We start from the raw sequence: 16,348 nt of genomic DNA, 5'->3' as shown, positions 1-16,348 counted from the left end.
ACACACGCATACACACACAAACATACACATGGAAAGATGCATTAACACATTTAACAGTGACCTTCTCAAGCAGATCTGTGGAAAATATAACCCAGCATTAAAGTTCATGCTATATTTGGACCTCTAAAGACTGTGGAAAAAAACCTGATTGCCATTACATCAGCACCATCACCCTCCACCATCCCCCTTTGCAGGAAATCATCCCGCTCTCCACTCCTGGTTCTGTACCTGTGGGTCAGCTAACCGTGAGATATCAGGGTAGAGATAAAACTTGATGCCTTCTGCAGCTCCAGGCAGGGTCACGCCACGGATAAGGAGAACAAGGAGCATGATGAATGGGAATGTGGCAGTGATGTACACTACCTGGAAATGAGAAAAGAAAAAAGGAATGTTTAGTCTGTGGCAGCCAAAGCTCCAGAACCAAGAGAAGTCTAATAATGGGAATTCAAAGCCTCCTTATACCTAAAAAGGGTCCAACCCGAGTTTTTGCTTTTAGTTTAGTAGTCTTTAACACCTTATTGCCTTAGGCCTGAAGGCAATGCATGAATCCCTCCAGAGGGCCCAGTCACTGGTCACATCACTCAGACATGATTTTACACAATTCATGACTTTTGTTCAAATTCTGCCTTTGCATTTGTCCTCCTCACATGGGAAGTACACCTCTGCCAGGGAAGTGAAAAGGTTTTCTCACTGAAGGCCTCTGAAATATTATTACCTCATTCTTTATTGGAACTTTAAAACTTAGAAACTGCAAACTATTTCGCAAGCTCTGCTGCTACTTCTGACCTTGCTGTGCAGCCCCACTACTGCTCCTACAGTCAGCTTCCCCAGGGACTGTGTTCAGAGATTAGGGTAATTTAGTCTATGCTCCCATGTCTCCCTTCCCATCTCCTTGAACACATCAAGCCCTTCAGGTTCGCATCAGCCTCAACAGGTCTAATTTCCAGTCCTTTAACTTCATTCTTGCCCTTGCTGCCTATTCAGCAACATCATTACTGGAAACTAAGGCTCTATTCATCCAGTTTGAAAATATGTCTTCATTATCTTTAACCTCTATTCCCACTCTCTTTGAATAACAGCCTACTTCTTCTCTTCTTGTTATCTCCTCATTCATTTGATGAAAGAGCCCTTTGCTTTCATCTCCAGCACGAGGGTTAATTGAGCATGCTTTTGGACAGTTCTATCTTTAGACGCACACTTTTTGACCTCTAACATTTTGCTTTCTTTGTCATCAGTGCTTTTTCTCATTTTTTATATAACTGCTGTGCTACGGTCACTACTGTCCAAGAAAGGGCATTTTTCTTGGAGTCATATGATTCCCCCAGGTAATTACAGTTTGCTGCCATGAGTTAAAATGTATTTTTGTTTTCCAGAATTTGCTTAACTACTGCAAGGCTCCCAGGATGCTCCATTTTTCTTCATAAGTGTGTCCTCTGAGAATAATGAGGAGAACTCAAAGCCTGCATTGCCATAATAATTCACAGAGCTGTGTTGATTTCATAGAATGAAAGGAAATTTTTTCATACATGCCCTTTTTAATTCTTTCTTTGAATTTTCTGTATATTTCCCACAAATAAACACGTATGGGACATTAGCCTAGCTTCACCAAAACCAGGAAAAAAGGGGGATTTCTGCACCTTCTTATTTTTATAAAAATAAGCCAGGACTATGAAAATATCAGAGTTTTCTTACAAAAAAATAGCTTTGACATATTTGCAGGAACTGAATGAACAAAAACTCACAGACAGGTCTTTGCACTGCAGGTAGAGATTCTCTCACAATACTGCAGGAATTTCTAAGAACAAGCACATTATCTAAAGCTTAAGCATAGCTAATATTTTTCATCATAACTTCACAGTTATTTGTCCAATGCATTAGTAAAAGATTTTAAAACTACATTTCCCCCCCCACCTCCGCCCCGCTCTCCAAAGGGCCATTAACACACTGGAAAGCAGGGAAGTGCTATAAACAACCCTCTACTAAAGTAAACCAGACTTCTCAAGTAATTCAAGTCCTCCATTAGAGTTTACAGTTTACTTTTGTTTGACCCCAAACCTAATGGATTCAACCGGAGACTGTCCAATGGTTTTGTTGGTCTTTGGCTGCACACTCGCACGAGCTCCGACGCCGCGGAGAGCGGCGAGAGAACTCCTACCAACCACCCTGCTTTAGACATGAGACCATTCTGCAGGATTTGCAGAGAATACAGGTTTTTAGATAACTGATTTTAAAAGGCCTGTTTTCAACCTTTTATCTTCATGGCAGGTGGAAATAGTACCACAGGGAGCTTGGAATGCCTCTCTGTGCCACTGGAGCCTTTAATGAGCAGACACCAGGATTGCCAAAGGTGCTGCAGAAATGTTCACTTTCACTCTGCTGCTGCAGGAGATTTACTGCATCCACCTTTACTATAAAACTTGTACAATCTCCTCACTGAGTCACATCAGTCAGAGACAATAGAGGAACAAACATTTTTGTCAATGTGTGCTTTAGAGGAGTGGCAGCTGTTCTTTCGGAGAAAGGTGGTGGGAATCCAGAGTAAGGCACCAGCTTTTTAATGAGGCTCATTGACAAAAATCACAGAAAGCAAGGCACAAACTGCAGTAAAGCAAGTGGTTTAGTCAACAGTGAAACTCATGAGGTCTGGCTTCCTACAAAGTTTTGTCTTCTGGATGATTCTGCAGTGTGCAACAAGCTAAAACTGCTAAATGATGGTCTCTCTGCAGCTGAGACACTTGGAATTTCTCCCCCTGACTTCTCTGGGGACTTATAAAAGATGAGTTCACACTGTGGCCTTTTTCTTAGGAAGGGCACTAATGGGGTCACTTCCTTCCACTGAGTTGAGAAGAAATGTGGGGAACTTAGTACCTTGACATCCCTCCTCTTCTGTCAGACTTATCTGAAGCCTCAAGCAACAAGTTTAAAAGCTAAGAATTACACAAACACAATGGCTTCAAAACTTATAAAAATAGGTATAAAGCCACTACTGAATGCAAGGGGGAATAGTATTATGCTTCACACCAAGTGACTGACCAAGACTTGCAATGGAGCAGGATGTTCAGGAGTGATGCAACTGTTATCCTTTATGGGAAAACATGACTCTGGAGAGCATATGACGGGACCAAACCCACAAGATATGCAGGATCTTTGTTAGTGACAATGCTCCTGAATGAGCACCTAAGTTTAGTCTTGTGTGTATACACAGAGCTCTTCCATAGGGGAGTGGCCTTTCAAAAATGCTGCGCATCCACAACACCCCTACCACAACTATGTTTACATCCATCCTGCTGCACGGGAATGCACTTGACTGGAGTGAGAACAGACACACAGGGCAGACCACCACCCATCGCAAGCTTGAGACCTTCTGCACTCATGATATCAGTGGGATATTCATCCTCTGAGAGATGAAGTGGGACTCAATCTCTGCTTGTATCTGCTTTTTGATGCCCTTCCAGTAATGGCTACTTGACTCACAGGCACTTTGGACATTGGTAATGACCTTCAAAAGTCAGATGAATATGAATTCCAGTTTTACTCAATGGAAAAATAGTTTTTCCAGGAAATGGTGAATATCTTCAAGAACAGCATTATTTAATATTCCTCACACCTCTAACTGCAATGATTCTACAATAGGTAAAAGAGAACTTACCTTCCCAGTGGATTTGACTCCTTTCCAAATGCAGAAGAAACATATCACCCAGACAAGGAGGAGACACAGTGCTAGATCCCACTTGATAATACCAATGTCTTCAATTCCCGAGGACAAGCTCAGCACATTGCGCCTGAATATTTGAAAGGAAACAAAACAAGAGAGAGATGCAGGAGCTCAGTTGATGCAGATTCTGGTTGTGATGGCTGAGAATACACAATGGTGTGCAGGGCAGCTGATGCACAGACAGATCTCTGCTCTCAAAACACTTGCTAAGTCAGTGGCTTATATGACCAAAGCTGTGCTTTGCAACCCTACATCTCCCCCTTGTCCACTATCACCTATGTCCCTATGATCACTCCAATATGAGATACAAAAGCATTTGCTTTCTTGAAAATAGAAGACCAACTTGCCCCAGTGAAGCTGCCAGGCAGCAGTACACACCATGTTCCCATCATGGACACTTGCGGCTAATCTGTATCCACATGTTCCTGCTCCTTTTCACTTCATTAGCAAGGCTGCCACAAGGGGGAAAGGGAAAAAGCAGTGCAGGGAAGTGTCAGACCATGTAGCTTTGCAGGATGAAGGCTGGAGCCATTATCTGTTCTCTCCTTGGGGCCTCCCAAACAAACACTGCCTGGGTGCTGCTGCCTGCCCTCAAGCACCCCCAACACTGGGGTCTCATTTAGCTAACACCAGATAATTTGGGAAACTTTATTCCCTTACTTAGGTTAATAAATAAAAAGTAATTCTTGTGTTTTAAGGGACCAACATCTGACCATGAAAAGACTCTGATCCAGAGGGGTAATATTCATTAAGGCTTCTCTCTCTTCAAAATTCCAATGGCTTACCATGAAATACTTAATGTAGACTCTTTTTCAAATAATTTCATGCAACATACACTGTCCTCTCACACTGTGCAGGCCTTGTCATGCTCAACACTTCATTTGTCAAATATGTAAAAGAACAAACTGTTTCTTACTGTTCACTGAGCTAAAACTCCTCTGCAAACAAACCCAGTAAACTCTGAAGAGTTTCTACAAGGTTTGTTTAGTCAAGGAAAAGTTTTGACTTCAATTACCACAGAAAAGCCTTGCCCTAAGACTACAGAAGTGAATTTGCTACCTAACAATTTTTTTATTAATTATTAGTTAAATTTTACTTTCCCACAGCTATAAAAGTCAGGCACTTTTATTCACCAGAGTCATGGAGAGCAGAGCCCAGAGCAGTCTGCATGCTGCAGTGGGTCAGGCCCATGTGTGTGGCATGCACAGCTTTACGTGGGGATCCAGTACAAGACAGACCGTGGTGGTTTGGTTTTCCCCTGAAATATTTTTTTTTTTTTCTACTACCATGGATATAATAGTGAATGAAGTCACTGATGGAAAATCTGCAATTAGTTTTTGGAAAAAGCCCTGGATTGACCAGTTTAATAGGACTCAAACCCTCGCCCATCTGTTTTTCGTCTCTGTTTGCCAAACTCACTTGGATTACCTGTGTGACTGTTCTCATACCAAATGCTTTATTCTCTCTGAACGTGGGTGTATTTTGTTATGGAAAAGGACTAATGGCACCAGACAGGGTAAGTCTGCCCTAATCAGCACAGCTATTCAATAGTTATGAGAAACTCCTCAGTAATGAATATTTGGCATAAAGTTGCAGTCCTGCTTCACCTGAGCCTAAAGAAACAAAGGAAAAACCTGCTGTGCATATACAAAAGAAGAAAATACATTTATAAGATGACAAAGTTCAGCTGCAAGCTTCTGTGTCTTTTTAAAAAAATAAATGGCAATTTTCCAGTCAAAGGGAAAGTTCATATTAAAAAGGCAATCTATAGAGTTGGCTCTTGGGAAACCGTGAATAATTAACTGCAAATGCCTTTTGGAAGAGGGAGCTTCATTAACGCATTCAGCTAAGACTTCTTTGCTTTTTACTGTGGAACTAAAAGCAACTGGCCATCTCTCCTAGAGTTTGCCCCAGCAATTCTTTCAAGATTTTTTGGAGGACACCCCAATGGGCTACTGAGAGCCAGATATCTTGCTTTTCTATGCTTTTCTTGTTTATCCCATCTCACAAAGACTAACTTCCTCAAGGAATACTTCCACAGAATTACCAGGGGAGCTTCAGCAATTGTTTTATGACTTCTAGCCCTAATATTTTTGCAGAAGCACTCAACCTGGATTTGTGACCCTGTAAATTCAGGTTTAGAAGGGAGCACGAGCTGGGCTGCGCTGATTTTGTTACATAACCTCCATGCTACTGAGATTCAGCCAAGCTCTCTCAGCTACTTTCACATCACTCACACACGGAGCTGCTACTCATTCAGATTTATAGTCTGATGCTGTCATTAACTATCACTCATATATAATCAATGGGACAACAGGCTGGGGCTTGAGTTTGTTGTAAACAGGAGTTCTTGACCCTTGAACATTAATATGTTCTAGTGTGTGCAATATGGAACAGTAATAGGAGCTGTAACTGGCTCTACAACATAAACAAAAATAAAATGAAGAGAGTTATGCAATCCTTGGGGGATACTCCAGCTCATTAATCAAGTGAATGCAGACAGGACCTTTCAAAACAGGAAAGGTGAAACAGCCTTTCATGTTGAACGGACAAGAATAATTATACAGAAGAATATTAAAAGGAGAATATGAAACAATTAAAAAACTCTCAAGTTTGCTCTTAAAGGCAGAGACAGCTGCTCTAGATTTTGTTTAGTTTTTTTTGTGTTGCTCACTTTAGGATTACATGCCATTAGCATGTGATGGTCTTTCTTGGGATTTGGATGAATAAAGTCCGCTGATTACCAAATATTTATAAACACTTGGCCAGCACCAGACAATCAGAGGTTTTGTTCAACCATAATTACCCTATTACACTTATCCCTTATGTATTAATATGTGTGTAAGCCTTTAAGGTTTTGAACTTCAAATTAAAATCTTCAGAAATAAGACCTGAAGCATGTGATACCAAGAGGTAAGTCTCCTGATATAAAGCCTGATTTTCTTAACCCCCTTTTATTGCTGCTCAAACAAGCATGTGATTTGCACGAAACATTAATTCAAATGAACTGAAATGTCAGGCTGCACTGTACATCAAGCCAGGCTGAGAAGTTCAATGTGAAGAGGTTAATGCATCTACATGATCAATTATACCTGGGCAGCACTAGTTTTACGAAGCAGGACTGATGAGGACACTATATAAACGTCCCACAATAAAAATGGCATTGGGTTTCAGAAACCAAATACTCACAAACCTCTGAGTTAAACTGAAATTAATTGTGCCACAAAGCAGATGGATATCTTCACTTAAAGACTAATTATTTACCTGTCCTTTCAATGTCGGTAGCTGGCTGGCTGGCAGCCAGTATTGTCTATGGTGTCATGGTACCTGAAAGTTCTTAAAACTATTTTAAATTTTAGAATTGTAAAGAATAGTAGCATGGCTGGGAAAAAAAAAAAAAAAAAAAAAAAAAAAAAAGAAAAGAAAAAAAGAGGGACATTCAGTGTTTGCACTATGTGAAAGCTATGCTACTTTAATTACAAGAGTACTGTGTGATCTCTGCTCTTACTTTCAGACATCAATAGTTATTTATGCAGAGACAGCAGCTATTTTTTAATACTCCTTTAAGTGTCATGACTCCTGAAGGCAGCTTGCTCCATTAAGGGCAGTTTTGCCCATGATGAAACAGTGAATTATGGGCAGTATGTCTGTCCTAGTGGGATTACAAAGCCAAACTCCTCCCTAGCAAGACTCCAGGGAAGAGTTCAGCTTATGGTGTCTAAAACTGTTGAGGACACAAGTTAAAGCAGCTGCCAAGTGTAGGGAGAGCTACTCCAGAAGCACTAATCGCTGAGCAACCTTTGCTCTGACTCTGCTAGAGACACAGTGAGAACACAGCTGAGCACAGAAAAGTGTGTGAGGATAAAGGATCTGTTGTCCAACCTCAGGGTCCTCCAGCCTGACTCCATCTACAGGAGGATTTGGCTCAGCTTGCAGAGGAGTCTTCTGACTTTGTTTCCCTTAGAGGGAAGTTAACTAAAAGCTCCATCACTAATGTGCTCCCATGGGGACACCATTCCCCCTACCCTTGGCTTCCCTGCCATAACACGCTTTATCACACACCTACCAGGTTGCTACCTACAGAGAGCTCTGCTGTTCCCCAGTGTGCTGGAGCCCTCACTCTTTTACAATCCCTTTCCCAGCTCCCAGCCCTTTTCCTTTCTGTTGCAGTATCTTCAGTCTCCCAAAGTGAACATAACTGCCTGAGGCCCTCGGGGAAACAATTTGGTCCACAAATCTGGGCAGTGCAGGAGCAGGAGCTTCCAGGGCAGCAGGACAATCCCACGGCCACATCAGGAACTGCCAAGCTCACAGCTATCCCAGGTACAAGAGGACTGTCAGCAATATTACTGCACAGAAGCAGCAATGAACACAGTGCTTTGGGAGTCTGGGGGAGCAACTGTTTCAGGGGCAGCACTGTGGCCCTCTGCTTCTTTGGGAGGCCTTGAAAAAACCTTGGAACACACAACCAAACCAACCACTCATTTGGACTCAATACCTTCCGTCCCAAGTCATTGTGGGAGAGTCCAAAGGAGTGAGAGCTGCTTCCTCTTCTACTGCAACTTGCCTCTCAGTTCCCCCAAAATATCCAAAGGTACCATTTAAAAATAGTTTTCCAACTTCCTCCATATTTACAAGGGAGGAAGTCACCTGGGAAAGCAGCTGCCCTCAACATGAAAATGCAGAGCTTGTGGTGAAAATGCTGCTCTCAGCCTGCACCCTGTCTCTCTCACACCAGCCACCAGAACCTTTTGTCAAACTACCAATCCAAGATTCGATCTGTCCCTTTATATTTTGGCTCTCATGTTACAAATTTTAGCACAGTTCCTAAGACTATTTTTTTTCTAAACCTAATGCATGCCAAACATCTTCAGCATGAACATGATTCCTGCTGGGACTTTGGCTGATGCTTATTTTTAAAAATAGAGAAGTGGGTACAAGTTAATCAGAGATGAAACTGCATTTTAACATGCTGAAAAAGCAAGCTGGGCCAGAAACTGATTTTACCCGTAAGTGACTATCTGAGTGAGTAAGCAAGCAAGCAAGCAAGCAAGCAAAGAAATTATTAATAAACTATTTGAAGATACTTTGGATTTAAATTTCCCTACAGGTGTCTTCCTCTGCTGCTATGCTTTGACACTTACATAAATACATGGAGTTTTGAGGTCATGCCTGTTCAGAGATCATGTTATGCAATATGATTTAAAACTTGAAAAATAACAGAGAAATGAGAATAAGAAGCTTATGACTGATGAAATTCAGGCATCTGGCAGAACAGCCTCCTCAGAGACTGCAGAGAAAAACGTTGTAACAGAGATGACCTGAGAAACCTATAACACAGGACAGCGTTCACCACCTCTATCAGATTTATTACTGAGGTAAAAGCCTTACATTGTTTTCAGACTGAAGAGAGATGTGTTGTAGCTTCCCAAAGTGTACTGCAAATGCTAACAGCTGGGGAAGAGGCAACCACAAAGGTCATGATTTGTCACTGTTACCACTGTAAATCCTTGCTATCAGGGCATCTGTAGTGACTTGTTTGTGTTCTCCTGCTGCACTCACAAAATCCAGCCAAGAAGGAAACAAGTTTTTTTCTTCTGAAGAAGCTGTACTGGGCTTTTAAAGCTCCCTGTATGATCTAGGATAAATACATATCTATCACCTGCCTCCACCATGCCCAGACTTACCAGTCTGTCTCAAGATAGGTGAGAACCAGTAGCAAACACTGGTCGAAAAACTGACACCCAGAGCAATTTTCTTTTCCTATCTCACTCCCCACTGTGCTTCCATAAAATCTCAGGACTGACCTCTGGCATGCCACCGAAGGGTCCCTAAAGACACCATGAAGAGGGGGTACTTACTCCCAAAACTCTGTGACAGGAGAGGTGAAATTAGTGGCATTCAGCGATATCCAAAGCGTTTTGTTCTTCCTGAGAGTGTCTTCCACACAGGTCGGCGTGTTCCACTTCTGGTGGCAGTGTGCCCATGGCAGGACGCTCTGGAACGACTGGAACAGGTAGTAGAGTCCCCAGGCCAGGATCACGATGTAGTACACGTTCAGAAGGGACACAATCACTATGGAAGCATAACCAATTCCTAGAAAGAAGGGGAGAGAAAGAAAAATGTGCAGATGTGACAGCTGCTGCACCTTATGATCTCCTGGGGCTGGTGCCATTTCCATTGTGTTGTGGGCTTGTATCCTGCTCTACCCTACTGCTGATGGAAACTCAGCTCAGCCTCACATAAGAAGAGATCTGCTACCATCTTTGGCACTCAGGGCTGAATTTCTGGCTATGGTCTGCTGACACTGAGGACTGCAGGAATCTACCCAATTTAACACTAACCCAGCTATTTCAAGCTTTAGTAGAGGGAAGTCGAGGCATGAGGCTTTGCTTGTTTGCTGCAGCATCTCACTTCTTAGGTATCTTATGTGGGCAACCTCACTCTTGCCACACTGTCCCCCAAGCCAACTTTCCTGGCAGCAGCTCAGCTGGACAGCACCTGGCTGAGTTCTATTTACATGGAAAAAAAAAAAAAAAAAAAAAAAAAAAAAGATTTCATGAATGAGTTAAAAAGGAATCAATGTGAAAGTGGTTGTTTCTGCCTCAATTTCACTTTTGCAAAGGAGGCATGATATTTGTGGCTCTTATGGTTACCTGGATCAATCTCCGCTTACACAGTTTGCCAGTTATGAACCACAAGCAAAATAAAAATACTGCCTTAAAAAATTTAGAGCTGTCTCTTACAGGAACCTATGAGGCTCCCTTAAACATCACTCTGATGGATATTCAAGCACTTGGGATACCTGCCTCATATTTTACAGTTTAAAACTTTGTTGCAGCAGGAGTCTTTAGCACCAAAGATTATTTTCATGTCAAATGGAAACAAGCAGAGTAAATGCTATTTATTCTGTCCATCTGCATCTCTTTCAGCATATGCAGCTAGTCACATTAGCTACACTTTCTCTTTATGGATGCCTGGGAAAATGCTATTTTAACAAGGAACATTCCTTCTTCCACCTCCTCAAAAAAAAAAAAAAAAGTTTTCACAAAAGTGGGAGGAGGAGGAAGAAAATTAAGCTAAAGCAGCACAATTACATCAGCTTCAGCAGCATTTTGAGTACCAGGTGGGAGGGTGAGCCTCAGAGAAAACCCCCACTTCTGCTTGGGGTGACATCAGGGGAGAGAGATGCCTAGAAGAGCAACAGTGGCAGAGCTAGAGACATGCCAGTGTGATGCGCCCACTCTTTCTAAATGGGATTTGAACAGGGCCACATGTTTAGTGTAGTTATTTCAAATGATTCTGCTTGTGCTGTCCGGCTGTAAAGGGCTATCTACACACAAGACAGACATCATCTGTCATTTTTCTAACCTATCTTTCATTTTTCCTTCTAGTTAACTTTCAGACCAGCCTTCATACTGTTCCTGTGAGCACTGAGCAGGCAAAGGCCCTTTGATAATATCAGACCAACATTTGCCAGGACCTGCTCAGTTATGACCAAAGTCCTATTCCTGAATCCCACCAAAAAATTCTGTCCAGGTTTTGACTGTATCAGTAGCAAATGGATGATTCCAATAATAAGCTTGAACATGGATGAGGGATTTTGATTTCCAGATCAAAATAACATTTCAAAGATGATTTCATTAATGCCATCTAGCCTTTCAAGACAACACTTTCTCTGATACCTGTAAACAAAATGTGCAATTGCCTTAAAAGGCATAATATGCAATTTCTTTGTTGGTTATTGGCAGTTTTGCCAGTTAACAAGCTGATAGCATCAAAATCAATACCTCACTTTGTCCTTCAGGCTCCCTGACTTCTATCTTTCCAGGAACCAATATCATACCTTTAATTGCTATGGCAAATAGCTGAGTTAATGGACATGAGGGGAATGGTGCTGCTACATATAGTTTACAAAGGGGTATTTAAGCAGTAAAGCACAACAAGATGTACTAACCAGTGAAAATAGGGCAGATCTTTTCCCAGCATGTAATTCCACCTTCGGAGGTATACTGTCCTAGCACCACCTCCAGGAAAAACACGGGAAGACCTCCCCCAAACAGGAAAATGAAATAAGGTATAAGAAATGCACCTGTTGAGAAAATACAATAGTACATAATGAGATGAAGTGAATGAACTTACACAAATCATCAAAAAAGTGGCAACAGGCACATATAAACAAAGAAAGATATTTGATACTTTAATATCACTGTTCAATAATCTTATTCTGGGGTATTTTTGCTCATTTGCTCTGCAAAAAGGATGAGCGTAGGCTGGAAAGGGCATTTTCTTACCTCTTTAAAGTGATTATCTCCAATAACAATGGCAGATTGTAAGGCACACAATACTCTCATATGGCTCAGACTGCTCTTATTCTGAAATCCCCTGGTCTGAAATCCTACTGGTCTATATTAATACCCTATCTTTTGGTTAAAACTCAGACTCGGTTATAGCAGAAGTAAAAGAGCAGGAAAAGTTCACTAGCACAACATTTGAAATTGCTGGATTTTTTTCCCTAATAAAGTTTTAATAAGAACTATTCAGGATAGACTGGTGAGAGAGGCAGAAAACAGATGTATGAACAGTCCTCTTAAAAACTTGATGAAGGCACTGACAAACAGTAAGCGCAGGGCAGAGAGACTGATTCCTGTGTGTGGAATAAAAACTCACCTCCGCCGTTTTTGTAGCAGAGATACGGGAACCGCCAGACGTTGCCTAAACCAATGAATCCCCCTGCCACGGACAGCAGGAAGTCAATCTTGCTTGCCCACTTCTCCCGCTGGGGTGGCTTTCCCTCAGCCTCATCCTCAGGCCGTGTCCCCGGGCTCTTGCCGGGGGAAGGTTTGAGGATGTCCTTGTGGAAATCTTTCAAGCACTGAAGTTTTTCCTTTGTTGCCATATTTTTGCTTTCTACACAGAAAAAGGAAAAGAAAAAAAAAAAAAAAAAAAGGGGTATATTAAACAGTTTTTTCCAGCTGAGCTCTCTAACACTGCAAGAACTGTTCAGCCAAACCCATTCCATACAAAACAGTGCTGTTTATGAAGCTGAGATAGGAAAATACATCTGGTGACTTCACTGACCAGGAGAGACAAAGTCCCCATGACTGTCTGGTCACCTGTCTGCAGCCAGAGCAGTGCAGAGCACTGTGAAGCTCTGGCACTGCTTGCTGCTGACCTGCTGCCTGCAGGGAAGGGGTGCCCTGGGAGCACTCCTCGTGCTGGCTCCTGCACGTGGTGCTCCCAGGCAAGTGTCTAATGCTACTTCCATGCCCAAAATAAAGTACAAATCACTGTGTCTGGTTCCTTCTAAAACATTTATGTGAAATACAGAATAGTAAATATCACCTTTCCAGATAAAACCCATTCTTCTACTTCCCAACACCTGAGCAATCCTATTTTATTTATTGCCTGCAATTTCCATTCTCTGGAGTACTACAAACCTTTCAGAAAACTATACATTCATAAAAACTGCAATGGAAAGTCATTTGTTCTAATCAGCCTGCAGGAACTGAAGGAATCTTTTCAGTTTATTCCATTTTCATAACTGCACTGTTTTCCCTTGACACCAATAAAGGGACAAAAACAAGACTTTATATTCAATTATTATGAAATACACACCTATGTGATGGAACAATTTGCTAAGAATGATGCCTCTTTAGTTAATTAAAAAGTCAGTGGCATGAGTCATATTAAATCATAGCTGGTTTATTATTTATAATTTATATATATAACTTATCATCAAAATCATAGACTTCGAAAAATTATAACAGAATTTTTCTAAAAAGTGCCTTTTTAACCAAAATTTTCTAATGAAAACAATTTAGGAGTAACTAGTAGCTTTCATGTTAACTGAGACCTCAGGCATATGCAGCCAATTCATTCCCCACATAACTCAAGTGACTTCAGCTGGATCTGACCAGTTATTTTTGCACAGTGTGTTGATACTGAAATTTTTACCAGAACCAGGCAAACCAGCAAGTTTATTCCAGACCACAACCATTCACTGCTTATACATGCCATTATGAGTGCAGTCACTAAAAACCCATGCTGCAGATTATCCCGTTTGATAGCTGCTAGCCTCCCCCGTACCTGCGTACTGGTTTTGATCTCTAACCTGACTGAGCTCGTGGCAGTGACCCGAAGACTGAGCTGACATTAGCTCTGCAGGAAGTTTTTAATCTGAACATGATTTTGAGATAGATATGCACCACTGTACCTGTAATGCTTTCCATTCACCACGCTGAGTGAACCCACGCAGGGCTAACACTGCCGCAAAGCACAGCAGCTCCACACTCGCCCCACTGGCACATTGGCGGCCTTCACAAAGCAGGCACTGCGACAGCAGCTGCCTATCAGGCCGTGATCTAAAGAGGGACTTTAATCTCCACAATGTTAATCATTATGACTCTCTACTGGTTTTTAAACAAGGCCACTGGTGAGTGCACTGGGTGACACAAGCACTGCAATACCTCCTGACCAACAGCAGAGAGAGCTCACAGAAGGAGAAAGTGAATCACGGGGTGATGGACCATCACCACTGCAGGGGGATGAAGGCAGGGCATAATCCACTAAAATATCTCCTGTTGGTCACTGTTAGAGACACGGTATGAGAAAAAGCAGTAATGGAATGAAAAGTTGTAGGGCCAGCTCTGTAACAGCCTTTAGGCACTTAGGTGCTTTTGGGGCTTCATTCACAGTAGCTAACTTGAGTTGTGTCATGAATGGAGATTAACAGAGGTGCCTCTAAAAGGGATTCACAGCAACCTTAAACCTCTCTGAGACATCTGCATCTCACACCAAACCCCAAACAGGCACTATCCTGCATAAACCCCTGGAGTCCTCCCTTGAGGGAGAAAAAAAAAAAAAAAAAAAGTGGATGCAACTGCTTTTCTTCAAAGAGGTGGTTGATGTCCTGCTCTCACTGCAACAGATACCAGGTATGGAGAAAGCCCATTTTTGCTTTCTTTTGCTATTTGTGCTGCTTGAATCCCTATCTTTCATCTTGCAAGAGCATGTCATAACCATCAGGCAACAGGCTATTCTGGGCTGAGGAATGGAGGGCATTTGGATCGTCTCATGGAAGCTGTTCTTCACAGGGGTTATTGAAACACTCATCAGCAGAGGGAGAAAGCATGCAAAAGAGAGAGGCTCACACCTAGTGTTTAGGGTATGCTCTTATTTTTCACACAATTTTTTGGTGAACTGGTGGCACAGCCATAAACCTGCTTAAGAGGGCACAGAGATATATAGATTTACAGACCCCTGGAGGATTAGGTTTGAAATAGGAGCTTAACTGCTCCCCATGGAGACTGATACTGGAAATACCCCGAAACAGAACACTGGCAACACAGGCTCTCCTTATGTAAAAAACCTAAGGGGACCTGCAGCATTAGCCACCTCGAAGATTAAAAACTTCAGGATTGCGATTTTTTGCAATCTACTTTTATCTCGTGACACAGAGTTCTTTATTTTTCTGCCAGCTCTAATCCTCTTGCCTGCGGATTTACTTTGACCCAGGCGTTAGTCAATTCTACCCAGAGTTTGCAAGGCTGACCAGTTAAAAGCATTCTATCAACCCTGACTCTTGCTGGGACAAGGTGATCACCCTATGGTTTCTCCCAATTACCCCCACACAAAATGTGAAATGGTGCCTTTCCAGACTCTCTCTTTGTAACTGAGTCGAACTGCATTATAAAAAGGGATTTCAAATTTGTCTCAGAATACCCTATATTAATGGCTGTGCTTGAAAACCTAATCAGTAAGCGTAAATTTTGTTTCAGCCTTAGGTGGAGTGTGATGATGGAGTGTGATCTCTTCCTTACTCCATGAACCCTCAAGGTCATGCTTGCTTTTGGGGTCATTTCACTGTATGGGTGGCAGGAGATGAGCCACCACAACTTGAGTGCAAGTAACCAGCTCTCAATAGTGAGGCACGCTGCCTACGCAAGGCTTGCCCAAAATTAGTAACAGCCCAGTTTCACTGTGTATAGGCTTGCTAAAATCCCAATTGTGTCTGGAGGGCCGGCAACTGTGGCTGGCAGGCACGTACAGTCCACCAGTACCACAGGAACTGTCGCTAAGCAGCCACCTGGGACTGTGGTCCCAGCCCAGTCACGTTCAAGGGATGTCGGATTTATCCCCCTTTGCTGCCAACCATCGGTGTCCACCCAGCCATTCCCAATTACAGGAACTGTCTACAAAGGCTGCAAAGGGTGGGGGGTACGGGCGATTCTCCCTGGTGAAGAAAAGCCAAGAAAAGTAAGTTTGTTTAGTGAAAGGCATTGTCTTTTTCCTTAATGGGGTTGGAGTTTCATTTCCTTTAGCTATGTCCCACTGGGTGAGGCTAAAATGGCTCTTAAGGGAAATAGTCTGACAGAGATGCTGAAACAATATGTTGTCACCGCCCAGGTCAGAACCAGAGAATAATAGGTTATTTTTACTGTATCACTTAGTGGGGATGGTATCCGAGATCTAAGTCCATCAGATTCCCCCAAGGAAATATATTGTGAAAAAAATGCTCTTACAACCACATAGTCCAAAAGGAGCGATCCAAGTCTGAGGCATATGTCTGCCTCCCAGAGACACACGTCTGCCTTCCAGGAGCCACATCTGACTGTGAAAGTACCCCCTCCA

At 42.3% G+C, this 16,348-nt stretch overlaps 1 protein-coding gene across 7 annotated transcripts in view; it reads right to left on the bottom strand.

Annotated features, from left to right (window-relative positions):
- SLC6A6 (solute carrier family 6 member 6) overlaps positions 1 to 16,348 on the bottom strand; it is a gene marked incomplete at its 3' end in the record, with an annotated part of 57,951 nt that overhangs the window by 20,847 nt on the left and 20,756 nt on the right. For 5 of the 7 annotated variants that reach the window (XM_083869223.1, XM_083869222.1, XM_083869221.1 and 2 more), the window contains 5 exons: positions 12,386 to 12,625; positions 11,673 to 11,807; positions 9,577 to 9,811; positions 3,650 to 3,782; positions 229 to 363 (listed from right to left, as the gene is read on the bottom strand). In XM_083869223.1, coding sequence (XP_083725349.1) covers positions 229 to 363; positions 3,650 to 3,782; positions 9,577 to 9,811; positions 11,673 to 11,807; positions 12,386 to 12,614 — 867 coding nt within the window. In that variant the 5' untranslated portion in view covers positions 12,615 to 12,625. Of the gene's footprint in view, positions 1 to 228; positions 364 to 3,649; positions 3,783 to 9,572; positions 9,812 to 11,672; positions 11,808 to 12,385; positions 12,626 to 13,931; positions 14,048 to 16,348 lie in introns of those variants that run through there. The other 2 variants (XM_083869220.1, XM_083869225.1) reach the window with 2 other exon arrangements.

Source organism: Zosterops lateralis (genome assembly GCF_965231275.1).
Source record: "Zosterops lateralis genome assembly, chromosome: 11".
In the NCBI taxonomy this organism is placed as follows: domain Eukaryota; kingdom Metazoa; phylum Chordata; class Aves; order Passeriformes; family Zosteropidae; genus Zosterops; species Zosterops lateralis.
The sequence above is the reverse complement of the archived record's forward strand: the minus strand, read 5'-3'. Positions and strand labels throughout refer to the sequence as shown.